Source organism: Gadus chalcogrammus, chromosome 20 (genome assembly GCF_026213295.1).
Source record: "Gadus chalcogrammus isolate NIFS_2021 chromosome 20, NIFS_Gcha_1.0, whole genome shotgun sequence".
NCBI classification, from domain to species: Eukaryota; Metazoa; Chordata; class Actinopteri; order Gadiformes; family Gadidae; genus Gadus; species Gadus chalcogrammus.
In genome coordinates this window covers 13,609,169-13,630,592 of record NC_079431.1, presented here as the reverse complement: position 1 = coordinate 13,630,592, position 21,424 = coordinate 13,609,169, and the positions used below count along the sequence as shown (strand labels likewise).

Sequence of the window (21,424 nt, the reverse complement as noted above, 5' to 3'; positions counted from 1 at the left end):
AAATATTCTCGCAATCTGATTACCCGAAATCGAGTTTAACCATACATTATCTCAAGTGTGTTGATGTGCACAAACATGCCCATGCATGTGAACATAAATATATATTCTTTATTTAATATACTTCAGACAACAACGTCCAGGCTTCAAGGCCCACTGCACCTGATTTCCCAGCCATACCCCCCCTCACAGACCTGGGTGGGTCTGGGGTCCCGACTACCAACGCCTTCGCCAGGTGAAGACTAAAGGGGTTGAATTGTTGCCTACAGCCTCTCTTTGGTCTGACGAGCCCACGGTTGCTCTCCGACGCAAGGAAATCCTGTGCCTGGAACAAGGTTCTCACAAAAAGCAGATAGAGGAGGTGAGATGTTAAGGTTAAGGTCAAGTAAAGGATCTTCCAGAGGACTTCATCTATTTAATCTAAACTGAGGCTATAGGAAGCACACAGCGCACACAGCAATGCCTGCACCCATAGGATGGTTTGTTTCCCTGCAATGAGGGCATTTCCCTAGTTGGGTCAGATAGGTTTCATTGTGATCCTTATTGTCTCCCCCAGCCCCCACGTACCTGGTTCTGTAATTGGTCGGGACCAATTACAGGGCTTCAGTACCATCATAACGTGTTTTAGGTTGTTGGGGGAGGTTAGGTAGATGTGGCTGTGTGGGTGGTTTACCCAACAGCTGCAAAAAAAACATGTCCCCCCCCCCCCCCCCTCTTTTGTTATACTTTCAGTGCATTTAGAAACGCTCCCTTACTGAAGCAGGTGATCCAGCTTTGATTTAAGCCCTATGGATCTGTTCTGTGGCACGGGCGCAGCACTGCCACGCAGGCCACTGAAGGGGGCCTTACCCTGAGCCCCCCCCCCCCCCCCCCCGCTTTATCCCCACATACTGGAACCCCAGAAAAAATGCCACAAAGCCGTGGCTACAATGGCTGCCATTGTTAATCTGCATGCAGGCAGCCTTGTAATGTTTTGCAGGACACAATAGGTAAAAATCCCCAGCCGGCGTAGTTCAGAGGTCATGAATAGCAACAGCCTCAGTAGCCTTGCTAAGCTCCCATCAAATATAGAGGCTTTGGCATTACAACTTGCTCCCTCTTTCCCCTCCCCCGTCTCCTCTGCATGTCACCTTTCTCTAACATTGTTATAATCAGGTGTTTACATGAATCAGGGGTTTACAGGATTGGGCTTCAGCAGCTGTGGTCGGGTGCTGGCCACTGCTGCAGAGGAGGAGGGAGACCCCCAAGTGTATGTTCTGAACCCTTCTTCTCTCGGCAGGGGCAGCCTACTGCTGGGGCTGCAATAGAAGCAGGCAGCTTGGTGTGGGGAAAAAAAACAGGAACTGTTCCCTGTGGTAAGTGGTTTCAAAATAATGGCTGAAAAAAATTATATTTTCGAGGTCGAAGGCTCCAATTATCATACGTAGTTACAAAGTAGGCAACCTAATGTATCTATATTGTAGGCTACTCTTCAGATATACTCTTGTCTATTATTGCATACCAACATTGTATCAATAGCAGTCAGAAAAGACAAACGAAATTAAAATTGAAGACAAGCTTATGGCCAACAACCATACGTGTAGTCTACCAAGTAATAAGTACCCTCCGATCTCGCAGCAAACAGATCGTTTTGGGTTGGGAGACTACCGTTTACTTTAATTGCAGTCTAAACCCGGAGAAGCTACAAACCTACACGGAGTGGGTTTCGACTCCCCATATGGGTGGTTTCCCTGCCCGTGTAGTCTCTGGATGGTGCTGACTGAATCCTTGGCACTTACAGATGAACGCCTGCTCTACGCATGGGGTGCCAACACATATGGAGAGCCCGGCGCTGGCAACCAGAGTTACCGGCTCTGCCCCTTCCGCGCAGGTCATGCACGGACCGGGATGTGATTAAAGACGTTCAAGGGTTGCACACAATGTGTGGTGAAATTGTGTTTGTGTTTATTCACCAAGGTCCAAGCTATAGCTTTCTTATGGAAGTTAATTTGATGGGTATTTGAGATTTGAGAAACATTACATGTTAATCCAGAGTTCATTGTGTCAAATCTAAACATGCCTATCTATATGCTATCCTGATATTGCAAGTATGTAATCAACATTCATTTAATTATTATGTTGAATGTTTTGTCAAGGACATCGAACTCTGCATCACCCTGTCGGGAAGTTTGTAATTAGGACCGGCTTGCTGAAAATTAAATTATCCCTTACTTAATTAATGGGCGCTGCTAATTAGGTCAGGTCACGTTGGTCACTTAGGTCACTTATGTCAGCATCAGTACCGTGGTGAAGTTAGTTTGATGTTGGACATTCAACAGATATTCGGATATTCAAAATTGCCTTTTGCTCAATACATTCCGAGTTATGGGACCCAGACAGCCCAGACCAATGCAGACCTTTCATGCTATGTGGTACTAACAAGACACACCTCACTAAAAATTCATAATTTTCACCTCCTATTTTATTTAATTTTTTTAAGAATCCCATTCATTTCCTATGAATAAACGGCTTTTGCTCAATAGCTTCCGAGTTATGGGACCCACTCACCCCAGACAAATGTAAATCTGTTCTGCTAATTAGTACTTATAAGACACACCTCACTAGAAATTCAAATTTTGCACCTCCTATTTTATTTGAATTTTTTAAGAATCCCATTTATTTCCCATGGAAAATTGCTTTTTCCTCAATAGCTTCCGAGTTATGGGACCCAGACACCCCAGACCAATGTAAATCTGTTCTGCTAAGTACTAATAAGACACACTACTACACTATATTTCTTGCAGGCCACCTTCCCAAAATTGCAAATGCGCCTACTGTCCTTATCAGTTGCACATAACTCCTGTCTTGGCCCAACTTCACTGGTTACCTATCAAATTTAGAATGGATTTTCAAGTTTTGTTTTTTGTTTTTGAAGTCCATAATGGGTTGGCACCTCTTAGATCTTCCTCTCAGCAACTACTAGGCTATCAGTCCCAAACTCTTGCCTAAAAACCAAAGCTGATAGGGCTTTCTTTGCTGCCCCCCGCCTCTGGAATAACCAAAACCCTCCTCCACTATCAGTAGATTTAAGTCTATAAAGACCTATCTTTTTCCCCTGGCCTTTAACATTCATAAATTTCCATTTGGTTGTTTATTTTATTTTATTTCCTTCATCAGCATTATTCATTCTCCCCCTACCTACCCCACCCCCACCCCACATTGTCTTTGTTCGATCTTTATTTTATCAACTGTATCACCAGTGTCATCAGCCTAGTATTAGTATTAGTACTTTCACCCAGTCAATAATCATATTCAGACCATCATTATTCTTTTTGACATCAATTCTTATCTTGTTATTCTTTGATGGTTTTTTTAAATCTTTTTCTATGACACTATTCTATTCATTCACTTATTATCACTTTAATTTAATTGTTTGTATTTTATAAGCACTTTGGGTCAATTTAAAATTGTGTTGAATATGCTATATAAATAAACCTGACTTGACTTGACACATCTATTGTATTGCACTGTACTCACATACTGATAATCAAGTGCATGGGCTCTTTGGAAAGCTGAGACTCTGTAGATCAGCATATAACAGACACAATAACTGTGTCTAGTACAGTAACAGAGTGACAGAGGCATGAATGTTGTTCTTCTCTTCCTGGCATTTACAAACATTTTGGTAATATGGGATATATATATGGGATAGTTGTGATCTAAGCACAACTGAGCCCTAGCCCCATATGTATATGTCAAAGTAGATCAATAAGCATGATAAATTAAATTTGGACAGATGTTAGTGTAAAAGTATGTCCATTTGTGTCCTCTCAGTGTATTTTTGAAGATAGAGAAAAAATACCCGTTCACCTACAATCCAAACTGTAATCAAATAAGAACCCATTTGAGTACAAGCACAATTTAGGGCTTAAATGAATGGTAGTCATCTGTAGATTCCTGAAAACTACTTTGATTGCATGTCAGAGTTTCTGCTAAACGTTTATTACCGTTCCTCTAGCGAACCTAAAATATGATTTAAGATACCTAAAGGAACAGAACAGTGCCACCTTTTGGCCATTAACAAAATATATTTTTTTCATTTATTTTTTGGTTCAGTAAAAGCCTTAAATTAAAGTGAATCCAATCCAATCCAAATTGTGAACGTGCGCGTAACACTCCTCCTTGAAAGTGTCGAAATCAGGGGAGTGGATTTTAAGATAACAGTATCGTTTGGCTACTCCCTTTAGGAAGAGATCCAAGTTACAACACGGGACAAAGAACTTGCATAACAATAACTTACTTATGTCACATAACATAACCCATTTTTTACTTTGCATAAAATAAGTGCAGCAAGTGTGTAAAATCCATGGTAAGAGAATGAAAAGGGTCAGAGTAAAAGTTCAAAGGAAAAGGTTCTATTTCCTCAGAGCTGAGCTGGCTCTCCCCATGGCGTTGGCTTTTCTTTGCAGTTGAAATATTTTCGCCTGTAATTCTAAGTAAAAAAGGAATACAAGAGCTGGTTGTAGCAATTCACAATGGTCAACAAAACCATAACCACCACCTTAACCCTTTTTAACTTCAAACATCGGAAACATTTTGTCCCTCATTTCATCTCAGAATGAATTTCATCATGCTCTCCCGACTTTTTGCAGCAAAATTCTGAAGCGGAGAACATCTTATATCATCATTAATTAAGTAATGTATCAAAGTTAGCACACTAGCGGCCTCTCATGGCCAGAGCTGGCTCTAGAGAGCTTTGGCTGACTGACAAGTAACTAAATGAAGCAAGTAGCAACGATCTCTACAGGCCAAGTAAAAGGCCCAATTCTTTCTGTGAAAACAGAAAGAATGACTTGGGCCCAATCCCATTTCTAGCCCTTACCCCTCCCCCTTGTTTTGAAGGGGTAAGGGGAAGGGGGAAGGGGCCCTTACAAAATAAGGGGGAGGGGTAAGGGGTAGAAATGGGATTGGGCCTATAGCACCTTAATGCAGTTTATTGAATAGTGGGGTAGTAATCCGCTATGCAGATAGTGGAAAGCATTTTTTTGTGATTACCTGCTTCCTTGGCCTCCAGTAAATGTGGGAGCTGTCCAGAGACCCTCATCACTTGCAGTGCAACCTCATAATCTACCAAAAGAGGAAGTGTGCAAATAAAGATTAAATACAATATTGTACAGAACCGAATTTCAGAACTGCAACTTGACCATGACCGAAAGAGTTCCTGTCCTATGAGTTGAGTAAACTTAGCCAAAACAAAATATATATATATCTAATGAGATATGATAACGATAACGGTCAACACTCACCCTCCGCACTGGCCTGCTCGGACTGGATCCTGGAGGCCATGCTCTCCATTTGGGCATTCAGGTGTGAGAAGATGGTATGCGTGTACTCAGCCTCGTTGCAGTTCCTCCAGAAAAGAACAGCGTCAAGGCTAGGCCCTGGGGCGGAGGAGGGAGATGGGGGGATGGGGGGCCCTGGGGCGGAGGAGGGCCCTGGGGGGATGGGGGGCCCTGGGGCGGAGGAGGGCCCTGGGGGGATGGGGGGCCCTGGGGCGGAGGAGGTCCCTGGGGGGGAGGAGGGCCCTGGGGGGGAGGAGGGCCCTGGGGGGTTGGGGGGCCCTGGGGGGGAGGAGGGCCCTGGGGGGATGGGGGGCCCTGGGGGGGAGGAGGTCCCTGGGGGGGAGGAGGGCCCTGGGGGGATGGGGGGCCCTGGGGCGGAGGAGGGCCCTGGGGGGATGGGGGGCCCTGGGGGGGAGGAGGGCCCTGGGACGGAGGTGAGCCCTGGGGCGGAGGAGGGCCCTGGGACGGAGGAGGGCCCTGGGGCGGAGGAGGGCCCTGGGGCGGAGGTGAGCCGTATTCTAAGAGGAGGAATCTGGCCCCTGGGAGCTGGTCTGGAGGGGAGGGTAGCGGGGTGGGGAGACGACAATGCTTCTGTTGCATGGCCGCTTCGAGGAAAACCTGCTGCATCTCTTGAACTTATGGAACATAGTATATGGGGGGAACCTGGTACGACGGGGGAACCCGATACGACGGGGGAACCCGGTACGACGGGGGAACCCGGTACGACGGGGGAACCCGATACGACGGGGGAACCCGGTACGACGGGGGAACCCGGTACGACGGGGGAACCCGGTACGACAGGGGAATCTGCTACAATAAGGGAGCTTGGTCCAAAACAGGGATCAAGTAAAGAAGGGGATCCTGGTGACATAGGGGAGTGGGGGGCAGGGCAAGGGGCAGCAGGGGCAGCAGGGCCAGAAGGCTCAGCTGGGCCAGAAGGCTCAGCTGGGTGGGGGTCGAAGGAGAGGTATGTATGAGTATCAGGATCCTCCTCTGCAATATGGAAAAGAAAGATGGGGGGAAAAAAGAGACTTATTTCATGAATACGTATATTTTGTTGCGAGTTGCCAGGGCCAAAGTGGATTCTCTATATCCGTAACTGAACAACTGTGTAATAGTACCTGTGGTCTCAGAACTGTATGACACGTTACAGAGCATCACAGGCACCACAAAGCGCATCGGCTCTGCTACCTAAAGGGAGAACATAAACGAATAACCATTATGTTGTGCCAGAGAAACCCAAATGTTGGGCCAACTGCAGTTTGAACCCACCGAGCCTATCCTTTTTGAATCGACCAATGTTCCATCGTCTTCCTCCTCAGAACCGGCTTCATTTGTCGCCGGATCTAAGACACAAGAGAAAAGCACTTACCGGTATATATATAGTTACCAAGTTAAATGCTTCTTATGTCCAATTGATTAGCATGCCTGATGCGGAAGCTACCTGATACGGAAGCAGTAGCTGTTTCCATGTAATTTCTGTCAAAGATAAACAAATAAATGCATTCAATAAATATTCGTGAGAGAGTCAATTTTACTTTGACAAGAATGAAACCAGATTATGATGATACCTGTTCAACTGCAGACTCAAATCCTAAAATAAAGGACAGAAGAGAGGGGAGAAAGAGAATAAGGTGATGCTAATCTCAACTGTTCCAGCTACTTCACACTAAGGCCATCCCAGGTGGCACTCACTCCTGGTCTTTGGTTTGTTTGGCTGCTATCCTCATCGTCCTCCGAGTCCAAGTCCGACTCTATAGGGGCAAACATTTTGGGGGGTCTCTCAGATCTGTTTTGGAGTACAAGAGCAGGAACAACAGTCGTCCCTATGTGTTCAAGCATTGTTAATCATTCATTGCAGTATGTGTAGGAACTAATGACTACATACAAGCAGAAATGATCTCAATGATAATTGGCCCAATCGCCGCTTAGAATGGATAGATTCAAATCAATTGAATAAAAAATATTATCAACCCCCTCTCCCGTGCCCCCTATCCGCGATGTGCCTCTGCCCGAGTCAGATAGATTTTCACCCGTTATCGTGGTGTAAACAACAACTCCCACGTTTCTATACAGCTTCACGAGTCATCCATCAACGTCTTTCGTTATTGTTTTGTGATTGAGGGACCCCTAGCGGCAGAAACTACACATTACAGCTGCAATCTACATTCAGTCGGAGTGCATTTGTTAATCAATCCAATTTTGCTTTGTCGCACTAACACCACGCTACATTAGGCTACAAGCCAGGGGCAGGAACATGGGGAACATGAGAAAAAAGCATCCAACACACATGCTTGCATGAAACCCACAGCTTTGCTTCTCAATGTCTATTATGCCGCGTTTCCACTGCAGGGTGCGGAACGGTTCGGTTCGCAAAGGTGCGGTACGGGTTGTGTTTCCACCGCCATAAGTGTGAGTGACCCGGACTTAGCCGTACCCGTTTTGGCCTAGTTTTCAGTACTCCTCCGTTGGGGCACTGAAAACGAGATGAGACGCCTGAGAGGGTCCCGGGAAATTCTAGCTACACACCCCCTCCGTTGATTGGTCGACAGAATCATCACTTCCGGGCGACGTGGGGATAAAAACAAACAAACAGTAGCCTCGAGGTATTATTCTTTACAATTAACATGTCGCGTAAAACGCTTGCTTAGGCGAACAAGGAGGTGGAGACGTTCCTCTGCATTCTTGGGGAGGAAGACGTTGTTTACGATGTTTACGTAGCTACCGCGGCGATCGACATCCTGCCTACCTTAAAGGGTACTGTCGGCGGTGGAAACGCGACCTTGGAACTGAGGTGGGCTATACCGCCCCCTCCCTACCGCACCTTTGCGAACCGAACCGTTCCGCACCCTGCAGTGGAAACGCGGCATTATTGGCGTGTTTCCACTGCAGGGTGCGGAACGGATCGGATCGCAAAGGTGCGGATCGGGTCGCGTTTCCACCGCCAAAAGTGGGCGTGACCCGGACTTAGCCGTACCCATTTTGGCCAGTTTTGGCCTCGTTTTCAGGACTCCTCCGTTGGGGTACTGAAAACGAGACCAGACCGCACCTTTGCGATCCGATCCGTTCCGCACCCTGCAGTGGAAACGCGGCATTTAGTGTTCAAAACATTTAGCAGAGCTCAGAAAGCAGGACAGAACACACACGCTCACGCACACACACACACACACACACACACACACACACACACACACACACACACACACACACACACACACACACACACACACACACTAAAGAGCTTAGCTTACTTTTCATTGTACTTCAATCGTCTCTGTTTGGGGAGCAAATACAAATCAATTAAAAATATATATCAAATGAACCAAGAAGGAACATTACAGAAGTTGTGAAATGACAGACATCTTTTACCTTCAAAGGTCTGCGACTGTCTGAACTGGTAGACGGTCCTGGAATTGAATCACCTGTCAAATATAAACTTTTTTTAATACCACAACCTTTTCCATCAATGTCCCCTAGTCAACAAGGCAATAATGAACCGAATACGACACCAATAGAACCCATCTATTGAAAAGTGTATTTCGATTTAAACCTTTAATCACCATATAAAATCCTTGATAGATGTCTTACCATTGAAGGGGCGGGGGGTTTCATGGTTTTCACTATACCAAATACAAGGAAATAAAACAAGTAAGTAACAAAAATGTAAATAAAGGCAAGTACAGTATAGTGAACCTACAATCGGTTTTTTTGTGTGCGTGTGTCGGTTACCGTATTTTTCCAAAATAAAACTGCATAAAAAATGCACAGTGGACAATAATGAAGAACCAATAAGAATCTTACAAAATTTGACTAAAGAATTGACGAATACTACTTTATGTATAGGTAAGGTATTTCTGAAGACAACATTTTGAAAGGAAAGGGCAATACATAGGCATGTGTGACTAACAACACGATTATTGAGAAGAACCCTACTTCAATAGAACAACCTAGATTGAGAGATAGTTTCGGCCCATAAATCGGTTCCAACACGACGGGCAGGAGCAAAAAGCCCTAACCCTCGATCCAAACTTTCTTTCCGAAAACGTATGGTGACACTAGTGACTGCAAGATAAGCATCAAGGTGTGCCATTACCCATGAAAGTTGGCGAGGCCAACGTTCAACTACGCCATGGTCTCTGCCGGCTTATATTCCAGGCGGTATCCAATAAAGACAGTTTGAAGGCATTTGCATACGACCGTCTCTGACTTTCCGCTTCAGCACTTGGCGGGAACATTCTTTGACCAAAGTAGAAGAAATATAGAAATTGAGTATAAATGTTATAGTTGATTCGATTATCCACGCGTTGAGGTCATGTCTGAAAGTGCGGATGGTTAAAGGGAGACTGAGAATACTCAGAGTACGATCCCCTAAATTCCCTTCAGGAATTTGTTTCTCCTTTAGATTCTTTGATTTGATTTACCCCAGTGACATTCAAGTGTTACTACTGACACCTACTGGTCAGATGCAAATCACTATAATGTTCTTTTTTATTATCCGTGTTGCATTCTTGTAAATAATTTTGATTGTTAACAGCAGGTATTCGTATACATGTACAACAAAACGCTCTCGATAGAACCTCAAGTAGTAGGCCTGCTAGTTTTCCGTGAATAACTCTTTGACAGGTGTCACAAACTCTAACTCTTTAAGAGTGTTGGAGTTACGACCCATGAGACTATGACTAATCTTGAAGTTGTTACACACAAATAAGGTTGTAATAAGCACCACAGGTTAAAATGATACTGGAATAATGTTGGATGGTCACGCAGAGTGCCTTCAGTACCCTCTAGGAGCCCAGGAGAAGCACGTGGCTTCACTGCTCAGTATCCCCTGTGGCTTATGTTCTTGAAAAAAGGTTTGTTTTTTGTTTGCAATAGTAGTCAGGTAATATTAAATTAACGACCCGACGTGGATAATCTTAAGCAATGTCGAAAAATTTAGAACTGCAACTTGACCTGCTTAAATGTGTTTCTTTTTCTCAATATTCATTTTTCTTATTATGTTTTAAAATTAGGGAATAAGCCGCACCCAGCTGTAAATGTTGCAAAATCTTTATTAAAGCCGCAGCATATTTGCGAAAAAATATGGTATATGTATGTATTCATATGTGTATGAATGTACTGAATGGGTATATGTTTGTTTATGTATTTGTATTAATGTGTATCAGTTTGCTTCATATGCGTTTAGGTATTACTTAGTCATTACCTTATCTGTACATATTTATGCAAACCTGTGTGGCTGTCATCTAAGTTTGTTTATGACAAAAAATCCTTGTAAAAACAAATGGCCTGTCCTAACAGTGACTGTAGCCAGTGACTGGGAAAGTGGTGGATAGGGAATAATAACAAGTATGCCAGGGAACAGTTGTAGCTTTCTTCCAGCAGCTCTAGTAATTAGCGCCCAAGGTAATGCTACACATTGAATGAAGATAAGCCACTAAGCAGAGAGGGAGAGATAAATATAGAGTACGCAAAATGTAACACTACTCACGTTGCAATATCATTTCTGGAATTATCCAAATGACTAGTTCCTCTGTTCCTTTCACTGTGACGACGAGAAACCTGATGATTAAAAAAAAAGAATAAACAGGTATGAGTTCATAATTGGAGAACTACCGTCATATAAGTGGGACTTTGATGTATCACTAGTAAAATAAACGACTCGCTGGTGCTTAACGTTTTTCTGAATCAGCATGCAAGTAAGATAATCTCAGATAGATCGTTAGAGATAATATGTCCTAAGACACTTTATTGATCTCAAAGTATGGATTTTCCAGTAGCATATCAATTCATATGACAGAAGATAGAGAATAAATGACAAAAATAGAGTTCTTCAACAAGTTGTCAATACAGATGGCCATAGTCCTACCATAAGAATGATTGACCAGTTAAACAAACCAGATAAATAGCTAATCACTCAAACACCCCCATGATTGGAGAGAAGTCAAAACGACACATCTATAACTTCCTTTCAATTTAAACTTCATTAATAGCAGGGTTAATACCCAAGGCTGTGTGATTTCATTCTGTGTATGTAGTTTAAATAGTAAAGGGTTGTTGGTAAGATTCAAGAGTTGTAAGTAAGGAAAGAGAGTGTAAAACCGCAGAAGAGAGCAAGATTTGGAAACCTAGCAACACAACACATACCCTCCCCCGCTTTTCTGTGGTTTTGCCACCACAGAAAAGCGTTGCAATTCACACATCCAGCTCTTACATCTTACCTACAGCACCTTTACCCTTCTCGTTGTATTAAATTAATACATTTGTGAGCAATAGGGCTGGCCCGAACACATGATTGCAAGCTTCGGATATCGTTAGGTTTCCAAACAAATATTTGGATATTCGGTAAGGAAAACAAAAACAAAAAATCCATTCATACTGTGAATCTTCTAGCCTGTAATCGTAGCAGGCGGAGACCAATAATGCAGAATAAAGTTAATATCAACTGATTGCCTTCTTAAGTATGTTAACACTTTAGAAATGTATGTTAATAACAAAGTAGCAAAACAACAATATCACGTCAGTGGCTTTCGAATCCACTAAGTCTGAGTTAGACTTGGTTACAGCAGAGCTTTAATACAGCCCAAAGGTTTCCCAAGTATGAGAGTACGCCTACTTCCAATTATCACAAAGCAAATAGGTGGTCTGAATATTGTGCAAAGTTTAGAATAGATTTCACAGCAGGACTAGTGCTATTTACCTGGTAATAAATCACACAGGCGCAATTGTGAGGGACGGGTCACCATAAAAGGAAAAACATTGCTACCTGCTCTATTCAGGTTATTAAATACACAAGATGTTACTATTAGTCGGTCGATTTTATTGTGTTTTTTGGACTTGTTTGAAGTTGAAAAAGCTGCTGAATAACAATAACGTTGTTAAAACCCTTCTAAAACGTAAGAAGCCCAGATGGCCGGGGGGTTGTTGGCTTGTGTTTCCTCACACTGGACAGCAGTGTCCAAAGTGCTACCAGAATATTTGAATAATGTTTGAATAACCAAAACGAACAAGTGATAATTCAGGCAACCCATATTTGGCCATTCTGATGACAGCTGCCATTACCTCAACTGAAGCGTTGATCACAGGGATATTCAGACAAAATGTAACCAAGCAGACCCCAAATATGCATAGAACTTTATACATTCTGTAAGGTTTTATCATAAAAACAAACTAAACGAATTTCCGAATATGAATTAAACATATGAATTGAGATTTGAATCGAATTCCTTCCTAACAAACAAATATCAAACATTTGGGCTCAGCCCTAGTGAGCTAACCTGTGATGAGTGCCGTGTGGAGGAGTCAGAGGAATCTGCTGAGGAGACTCCATTGGCCCCTCCTAAAAACAAAACAAAGTTTAACAATTTGTGTGCAAAAAAGGACATGTCGGTAGATGGATACTTTACATTGTCTGAGATATTCACTCACCTTCATTTTGTGAACTGTGTTTTTTGCAATACACCCTGATGATAAAATAAAAATTCAACATGAATTGCTATTCACAGTTACGCTATACTAGTGTTGTACCAAATTTCCAAAAACTATAAATAGAGAAAAACTTTCGTTTTTGTTCCAACATAGCTCACTTGGCATCAATAGGTACATTTATATCGATAAAAGTGCGTAACCTCAAACTCACATTCGTCAAAGCAACAAAATAAAAAACATCTTTGAAATACATGATTACATAAAATGCATAAAAAGTGTGCTTGTATCTTTACTTGGATTCCTTCGTGTTTGAACTGAATTTTTAGGGTATTCATAGGAACAGCGAAAGGACATTTGATGTCCTGACCTAAAGAATCGCTATTTTCTAATGACAAATGATACCACCTTGGGGCACGTTCGTGTATATGTATTACACAAGTAGTGTTTGGAGCTCCAATGTAATGCCAGGTTGTACACACACGCAGAGCAAGCATGCAGACTTCCTTTATTGAACTGCACTAGAGTTTAATGTACCAAACAGTGATCACTACATAATTGAGTAAGAAATAATCTTTAACAACTCTAATCTACCATCCAGCACACATGTAAATACAATACAGATTAAATAGTATAGTTTATGATCAGCGAAAGTGTAAATTGAATGCAAGACCCTGTACATTTCAACCAAACACTATAATTGTGATTATGTATGATAGATTTGCATTCTTTTTTGTTTCATATTGAGCATATATCGACATATATCGATTGATGAATAACAGTGAAGGTTAGTTCTAGTATACAGATAAGAATTCTCCACAACATCACAGCATCCAGTCAACCCTGGCTTATAGTTAAACGCTATGTTCTGCACTGAACAGGGTGATTGCGTGAACCACATCGATCGGTAGCATAGACCTTGTACTTACGCGTATGTCCCCTTTTTGCTTTCCACAGTTCTTGCTCCGGCCCCGATAGCACACGGGAAGTGGAAAGACTTGGTGCATCGCTTTACCTCACAGCCAACGGTGGCTCCAGACTTCTTACAGTCGTCACATTTCTAATGCGAGACAGGAAGAACACTCATGTGACCAGCCATGTAGCAATATTCCTATATTTGAATCCATTTCTTCATAAATGTTACGAATGACGCGTTGAGCAGACTACTTTAATCTATGAACAGTTTATTAAGGAGCAGTGTAGGGCAGGCTGTAAGCAGTGGGATGGTAGTGAGTAGCGAAGAGAACAAACCATCAGCAAACTAAACTAGTTTCTCACCCTAAATACAAGTTGACCTGCCCCATTCCTTATCATTAAGGAATATAACTCCTCCTTAGCTGAACATATCGATTGGTACCATCATTACAACGTGGGCGCATCGTGTTTAAATCATACATTTGCAATCAATAATTGACCAACAAACATTGAGGAGCATCTCAATTAAACAGGATCCCTGCCTGCTCCCCTCTCAGCTCCACTTGGTACTTGATCAAAGTGGTCAGGGCTCAAACCCGGTACCTTTTTACCGGGGGTCGAACAAGCAAGCCTCTACACTGTATCAACCCCCACTCTTTCATCAGCTGAAGGTTATAAAGTTATATGTTATAATGTGACTACCAACCAGTTTGTTCCCGCGCCTTGCCTCCTCCTTCACGTCCTCCACAGAAAACCCAAACAGATCATCATGCTCTGGGGTGTTCTCACAGTAAATCCCAGAGGAGTACAGCTGCACATCCAGCATGGTGGACAAAAGAGAAAGGACAAAAGAGAAATAGTATTATTACCGAAAGCCTTACATTTTTTCTGTTCTTCAAATCTAGCTCAAGAATAATCCCACCAGGCAGTACTTTTTTAAAGTTCCCATAAAAAATAAAGAAAATAGCTCTTCCAAATAGTAGTTTGTCGTCGTCATATACCAATATTTAGTGTATTTGCAATTCCCAAATGAAAAAAACGATTGTAGGGGAGAGCAAGTATTATTAAGTTTTGATTAGTCTGCTCAAGTGTATTTGTGAGTCAGACGTTAACTGTCATTTTGTCCTAATGTATTGTTCTTCTTTTGCTGTTTCACTTGTAAACAAACAATTTGCATGCCTAATTAGCATAATTATCTCAGAATTCTGAGATAATTTAGTTTTTATCTAAATAATAATTCTACCCTTTTTTCCTGATATGAATGAGACGCCCTCAAAATCATGCGATTCAGATGCAGCATGTCCATAAAGCCAGATCTTTGGAACAACCCCCAAGTTTTGCGGTGCAAAGTGGACAAGATAGTAAGTAACCATACCATCAATACTACTCAAGGACACGAGTATCTCCTAAAGACTCAAACATAATACAAAAAAAAACTGGATTTAACTCAACAGGCTGGACTTTCGCTTCTTTGAAATTGAGCTCTCAAATTAATGAATGTGATGGAACTCATGATGGAAGGTATTTCATTATTTCAGAAAAACAATTTAATCTGAGTAATAACCTCGTTCATTCAGAAAAACAGGAGGCGAATATTTTCTGAAGTGAACGCATCACGTACTTTTACATTCTTTCGTAGGCCTAACGCAAAGTAAACAATATTATATAGCATAGTCAAAGCGCCAGAGTTCAAATAAACAGTTGTCCTTTTTACGAAGCCAACGGATCATATCAGATCGTTAATTTCAGTAGTATATCTATAATCATACCAGAAACCTAGTAGCTAACATAAGTGAATCGAAGTCGATATCATATTCTCATACCAGGCAGTTTTGATGTGCAGTCACGGAGCTCTTGGTCGAGAGAGGTCCTGTTTCATGCGACTCTTCGGGTCTTTTACAAAGTAAGCAGTTTCTAAGTTGTTTTTTTGTATGGACCTCAGGACTCTCCATACTAAGCGATTATTGCTGGACGGATCCTATCATATTAAGGTTATAACAGGGCGCAGTCCATCGGCGACTATTTGGAAAACGAAAGTTAAAACGACATGACAATAATGGTTGGCAGGTTACCACCCCCCCCCCCCCCCCCCCCCCCCGTCAAAATAACGTATTCTTGGGAAATAAAAAATATCTTTAATATTACACATATCTTTAAATTGAATGCATTAAATTCCAGTCTATTAATAAAAATAAAAAGCAGGACTACCTCTCGTTCGGATTTGAAAGGCGCGTTCAGGGTTCTGATGATACCGAGACGGCTCAGTGATGACGCTGAAGATAGTGGCGAAGTCACGCCCCTTCCGGTAGAGCCAATGGGACCTATGAGATCAAAAATATGAATGGGTTTCAATGAGAGAAAGTAATTATTTTCTGGTCCCAGTCTTCATATGCCCTGGATTACACATATGATTTAAATGATAATTTTTCATGCAAAGAACTAAACATTTTTGTGAAGAAGTTTGATAATGTTATGTGTGAGGCTATGGGGTCAGAACAGTCTCATTAATAATGAATGCACAGAGAAGGATTCCCAAATGTATTTTCTGATTTACATATAAATTACTCACTTCTCACAAATACATTTCAATGCACACACAAATGGATATCGGTATGTATAAATGTCAAACTTATCCATGAACAAAAATAAGTTTCACAAACACATTTTTGATCCACACACAAATGTACCCTGTTTTAAATAAATGTAATATAAATCCATAAATATATTAATTAAAAAGATATTTGCAATTTTCATCAAAATGTAGTTGGATGTTGTTACATTTACATACAAACTGTTAAACTTGAATATACAAGACGCTTTTCATTTGTGAACTTGTTTGCATTTGCGTGCGAACTGGTCTGTATTTATATGTGGATTTTTGAGACTCTCCTGACGTCGCTAGATTCACAAATGCATTTTTTTCAACAAGGAACTCTCTGTAGCCAATCATATGACTGCATTTACTTGGTTTTTACATGGTCGGTGCCGTTTACTACTTTAACGGCACCGAAAATCCCAAAACCCAGTCGAAACTAGATGGAAAAAGTTTGGTAAAAACGTGATGCAGCTTTTACTTAATCGCCACCTAGAGATTGTTATGTACGATGATTAAAAAAAAACATGTTATTTCCCATAGACATTTGACCGAGGGAACCGGGAGGCTCGGAGGCTTGACTCAGAGGTCGGAACTGCAGTCATGTGATTGGCTGAAAACGAGGGAGGCATCTGATTGGCTACAGAGAGTTCCTTGTTGAAAAAAATGCATTTGTGAATCTAGCAACGTCAGGGGGGTATACCACAAACCTCGCTGAACATACCCAGGCTTTCTTGGGAAAACCTAGCTCGACCGAGCCGCAACTCGCAATCAGAGATAAATGGTACCACGAAGCTCACTTTAGATTCAATTAGTTGAACCAGGTTTTCCGCTTTAGGTTCAGTGCGCGTTCACGTGAAAGGGGCGTTTTTTGCGTCATTTTTCTCACCTTTACGATAGATCAAGCAGTCTATATGCGTAGAAGTGAAAAGATTCTGCATATTGTCTATAAAATAACTATGCCAGATGCAGAATTGTTCGCCATTAATCCAAATAGAATGATGATGATTTAAAAATGCATAAGCAACGTCCATCCTGCCTTATTCTATCATTTAGGGAATTCACTTGAAATACACCCAATTTAAGAAATCTATAGCATGTTTTCAACCGCTGAGAGGTAGCGGTTGTAGCGTAGTGGATTAGTATAAGACCCGAACGCCAGCGACCAGGGTTCAAATTCGCCGGTCTATCATCATGCATTTTACCCCCATAGATGTGGTGCCAGCACGGCCTTGAAAATATGGGTTCAAGTTCGAAATAAGCACAAAAATATAATTCCATAAGCTTTAGTGAATAAGTATTCCATATGCATGAGAATTGGGACTTTTTAAGCTTCACATAATTTCGCGTCATTTGGGAGTCGAACCCCCCGCGCAGAAATTCAAGAGTGACGCGCTACCTCCACTCTAGCACTCTGTCACGGAGACACAATGCGCAACAGTAGGCTAATCATTGTCTACATAAGGTCCAAAAGGACGATCAAATAACGAACACCCTCTGATGAGAATCTGTATCTCTCATGAAGAACCCCAATTTCGTTGTTTGCACAATGACAATAAAGTCTGAAATCTGAATATCGTCAGACAATGCCAAGGGATCGGTTCTGTCCCGTAAAACCCTCTGTCTCCGGAGAGACACCTGTACTAGAAGTGCGCCGAGGTCCACGGGAACACCCACAAATGGTGACGACATTGTCAGAGGAGGGGCTAAGAAGCTGCGCACGCCGATTTAAGTAGCCGATCTCCGGCTAGACCAGGGGTCGGCAACCTGCGGCTCCGGAGCCGTATGCGGCTCTTTAGCCCCTCAGCCGTGGCTCCCTGCAGTTTTCTTAAAAAAATTATATATATTTTTTTATATATATCGTCAACTAAACGAGAGGTCGCAATGGATGCGCAATTGCGCTACCGTGAGGGGGGGAATGAATGACAAAGCTTCGTTGATTTACAGGTGGCTAATCCCAGTAGGAGTTAAATCTTTAACTGGCATCTGGCATCAGGAAGTGGCCTAGATGCTGCCATTGGCAGGAGGCGGGACATGCCAGTGAGCCGCCAATCAGCAGCATCCACCGTTGACAGCCAATTGCACGAACGAATACTGAGCGAGAAGGGTTTGCTGCATTAAAGTTCTTGTGTTGAATATTAAAGTTTCAGTACGTTATATTTTGATAATAAAGGTCCTTACAGTTTTTTCATTACTTGACTATTGTATTGCTATGCTATGCTATGCTATCTATTCCTTGTTTACATTGCTGGCCATGACCGATCACGTAGAACGTCAACGGTTGACGCTGCTGACTGGCTACTGTAGTCTACTGTACTGTAGGCTACTCCCTGATGCCACATGACAGCGAAAGATTTAACCATTTAACTCCCTCTCTGACTAATATTGAGTAAACTAACCATGGATAAATCCAAGAAAATAAAAGTGGCAGAGGAAAATCGAGATTTTAATTCAGCGTGGACAGATTCATTTGCTTTCAGTACTACTGATGCAGGCTTACCTATATGCTTGATATGTGGCGAGAAATTAGCCAATAACAAATAATGTAATGTTGAAAGACATTTCCAGAACAAACACTCAGCATTTGCTGAAAAGTACCAAGCAGGAGATGAAAGGAAAAGAGCGATTTCGGAACTGCTGCGGAAAGGTGAGCAGAGTAAAATTACTTTCAAGAAATGGATCAAGTCTCCAAATTCAACAACTGCTGCTAGTTTTGCGGCAGCTCAGGAAATCGTCAGGTGCGGAAAGCCATTCACAGATGGAGAATACTTGAAAGAGACATTCATTAAAATATCAGAACATCTATTCTCGGACTTTAAAAACAAAACTGAAATTGTTCAGAAAATTAAAGATATGCCTCTCTCTGCAAAAACCGTAAAGGACAGGACCATTAAGATGTCAGAAAACATCACCAGTCAACAAATTAACGACATAAATTCAGCTCCAGCATTCTCCATCGCCTGTGATGAGTCCAGTGATGTGAACGACATTGAACAACTAGCGCTGTTATGCAAATACGTGAACTCTGACGGGCCGCAGGAAGAAATTATTGAGTTGATACCGCTAAAAGGCCAAACACGGGGGGAGGACATTTGTGAGACTGTGGTGAATTGTTTAAAAGCCAAAGAAATAAATACCACCAACATGGTGTCAGTGGCCACTGATGGGGCACCTAGTATGAGAGGAACACAGAAGGGGTTTATTACTTTACTTCAAAAGTCGCTGGGTCGAGAGCTGCTGACGTTTCACTGCATCCTGCACCAAGAAGCACTGTGCGCTCAAACATTTCCCCCCGAATGCAAAGAGGTGATGGACCTTGTCATTCAGATAGTCAACAAAATAATGGCAAAAGGGTTAAACCACCGACAGTTCTGTTCATTGTTAGATGAAGTCGACAGCGCATATTTGGATCTCCTGCTGCATAACAAAGTCCGGTGGCTGTCCAGGGGAGAAGTGCTTAAACGGTTTGCGGCTTGTCTGGAACAAGTGAAAACTTTCCTGGAAAGTAAGGGCCTCACCTATCCAGAACTGGAACACCCAGATTGGCTGGAAAAGCTGCACTTCATGGTGGATATGACAGGTCACCTTAACATGCTGAACAGAAGTCTCCAGGGAAAAGGAAGCACTGCCCTTCAGCTGCTGGAGTATGTTTTGGCGTTCGAGCGCAAGATGACAGTGTTTGCCAGAGATGTGGAGAAAGGTACGTTCTCTCACTTCCCCTCCCTGAGAGAGTTAAAAACGTCACACAACAACATCAATTGTGAGTACTTGCAGCACACGATCATTGCAATGCAAACTGCATTTGGACAAAGATTCAGTGAGTTCAGAAAGGAAAAAAGCACATTATCCTTCCCCGTCACACCCCTGGACATCGACCCGTCCATGCTGAACATGTCAGCATTCACTTTCGTGAGTCAACCCGATCTTGAAATTGAACTGGCTGACATAGAGGACAGAGAGGTATGGGTGTCCAAGTTCAAAAGTCTGACAGCTGATCTCGAAGATGTCGCCCGTCAGAAGGCTATTCTCGCTCGAGAACACAAATGGAGCGAAATAGAAAACCTTCCCAAACCCGACAAACTTGTGTTTGAGACATGGAATGCAATTCCCGAAACTTATCACAACATCAAGAAGTATGCCTTTGGAGTCCTGTCCATCTTTGGATCCACATACTTATGCGAGCAAATATTTTCTAACATGAACTATGTCAAATCAAAAAATCGCTCACGCCTCACAGATGTCAGCCTGCAATCCTGCGTTAAGATGAAGGTCACGTCCTACAGCCCCGACATAGAAAAGCTCAGCAGTGATGTTCAGAAACAGAAATCACATTAAACAGGTGAGGACACTACCATTTAATAGGCTATTATTTTGCACCAAAAAATATATATTTTAGAAACTGAGCTGTTGTGTTATTTTGTTTTTTGTTCAGATTCTATGGTTTATTGCTGTGGCCGAGGAAAAATCAAGAGGATGACAACAAACCTATGTTTACCTGTTTAGGTGTTCTTTATGTTTAGACTTATTATACTCGTTCTATATGTTTGATTTATTTCAAAGTTATTTCTCCTCTTCATAAGAGTTTGAGGTTTTCCTGTTAGAACAGCAATAAAATGTTCTTCAACAGCTTTCTCTTTGTTGTTTTATAATTTCATGAATGCAACGAACTATGTTATTTTTTTACAGAGTGTCGCAAAAAATGTTTGTGCGGTGCGCAGCGTTAGCGTCTCCGGAGGGGAGAGGGGGTGAATTAAAAAGTTTGCGGCTCCAAAAAATTATTTTTTGCGGGAGATGGGCCAAAATGGCTCTTTTGATACAAAAGGTTGCCGACCCCTGGGCGAGACTAAGCCGAAAAACTGCTCCCAACCAGGTTTGGTTGCGAGCATAAGTCACCATGGTGATACAGCGACGCTAAAAGAGATCGACTTTCATGGTACAACTAACCCAGGCTTTGAGCTCAACATACCTCGCTAACCCTCTAAGCGAGCTTCGTGGTACAGGCCCCAGGAGAGTCTCAAAAATCCACATATAAATACAGTCCAGTTCACACACAAATGCAAACAAGATCACAAATGAAAAGCGTCTTGTTAATTCAAGTTTAACAGTTTGTATATAAATGTAACAACATCCAAATACATTTTTGATGAAAATTGCAAATATCTTTTTAATTAATATA

The 21,424-nt window shown here is 42.2% G+C and overlaps 1 protein-coding gene and 1 long non-coding RNA gene across 2 annotated transcripts; both read right to left on the bottom strand.

The window, feature by feature from the left end:
• Nucleotides 1-903: 903 nt before the first annotated feature.
• On the bottom strand, nucleotides 904-5,440 carry LOC130373199 (uncharacterized). Its single transcript, XR_008893485.1, has 3 exons — nucleotides 5,283-5,440; nucleotides 5,032-5,103; nucleotides 904-4,468 (listed from the first exon to the last, which is right to left on the bottom strand). It is a non-coding gene; the product is annotated as an uncharacterized LOC130373199 (long non-coding RNA).
• Nucleotides 5,441-5,736: 296 nt separating this feature from the next.
• Nucleotides 5,737-15,708, bottom strand: phf11 (PHD finger protein 11; the record flags this gene model as incomplete). Its single annotated transcript, XM_056580418.1, has 15 exons — nucleotides 15,479-15,708; nucleotides 14,362-14,466; nucleotides 13,670-13,800; nucleotides 12,744-12,778; nucleotides 12,593-12,654; nucleotides 10,807-10,877; nucleotides 8,907-8,938; nucleotides 8,688-8,740; nucleotides 8,570-8,592; nucleotides 7,014-7,107; nucleotides 6,890-6,912; nucleotides 6,763-6,797; nucleotides 6,591-6,664; nucleotides 6,440-6,509; nucleotides 5,737-6,311 (listed from the first exon to the last, which is right to left on the bottom strand). Coding segments are annotated over exons 1-15 (1,512 nt in total), but the record flags the coding sequence as incomplete, so codon positions are not given.
• Between the last annotated feature and the right edge of the window lie 5,716 nt (nucleotides 15,709-21,424).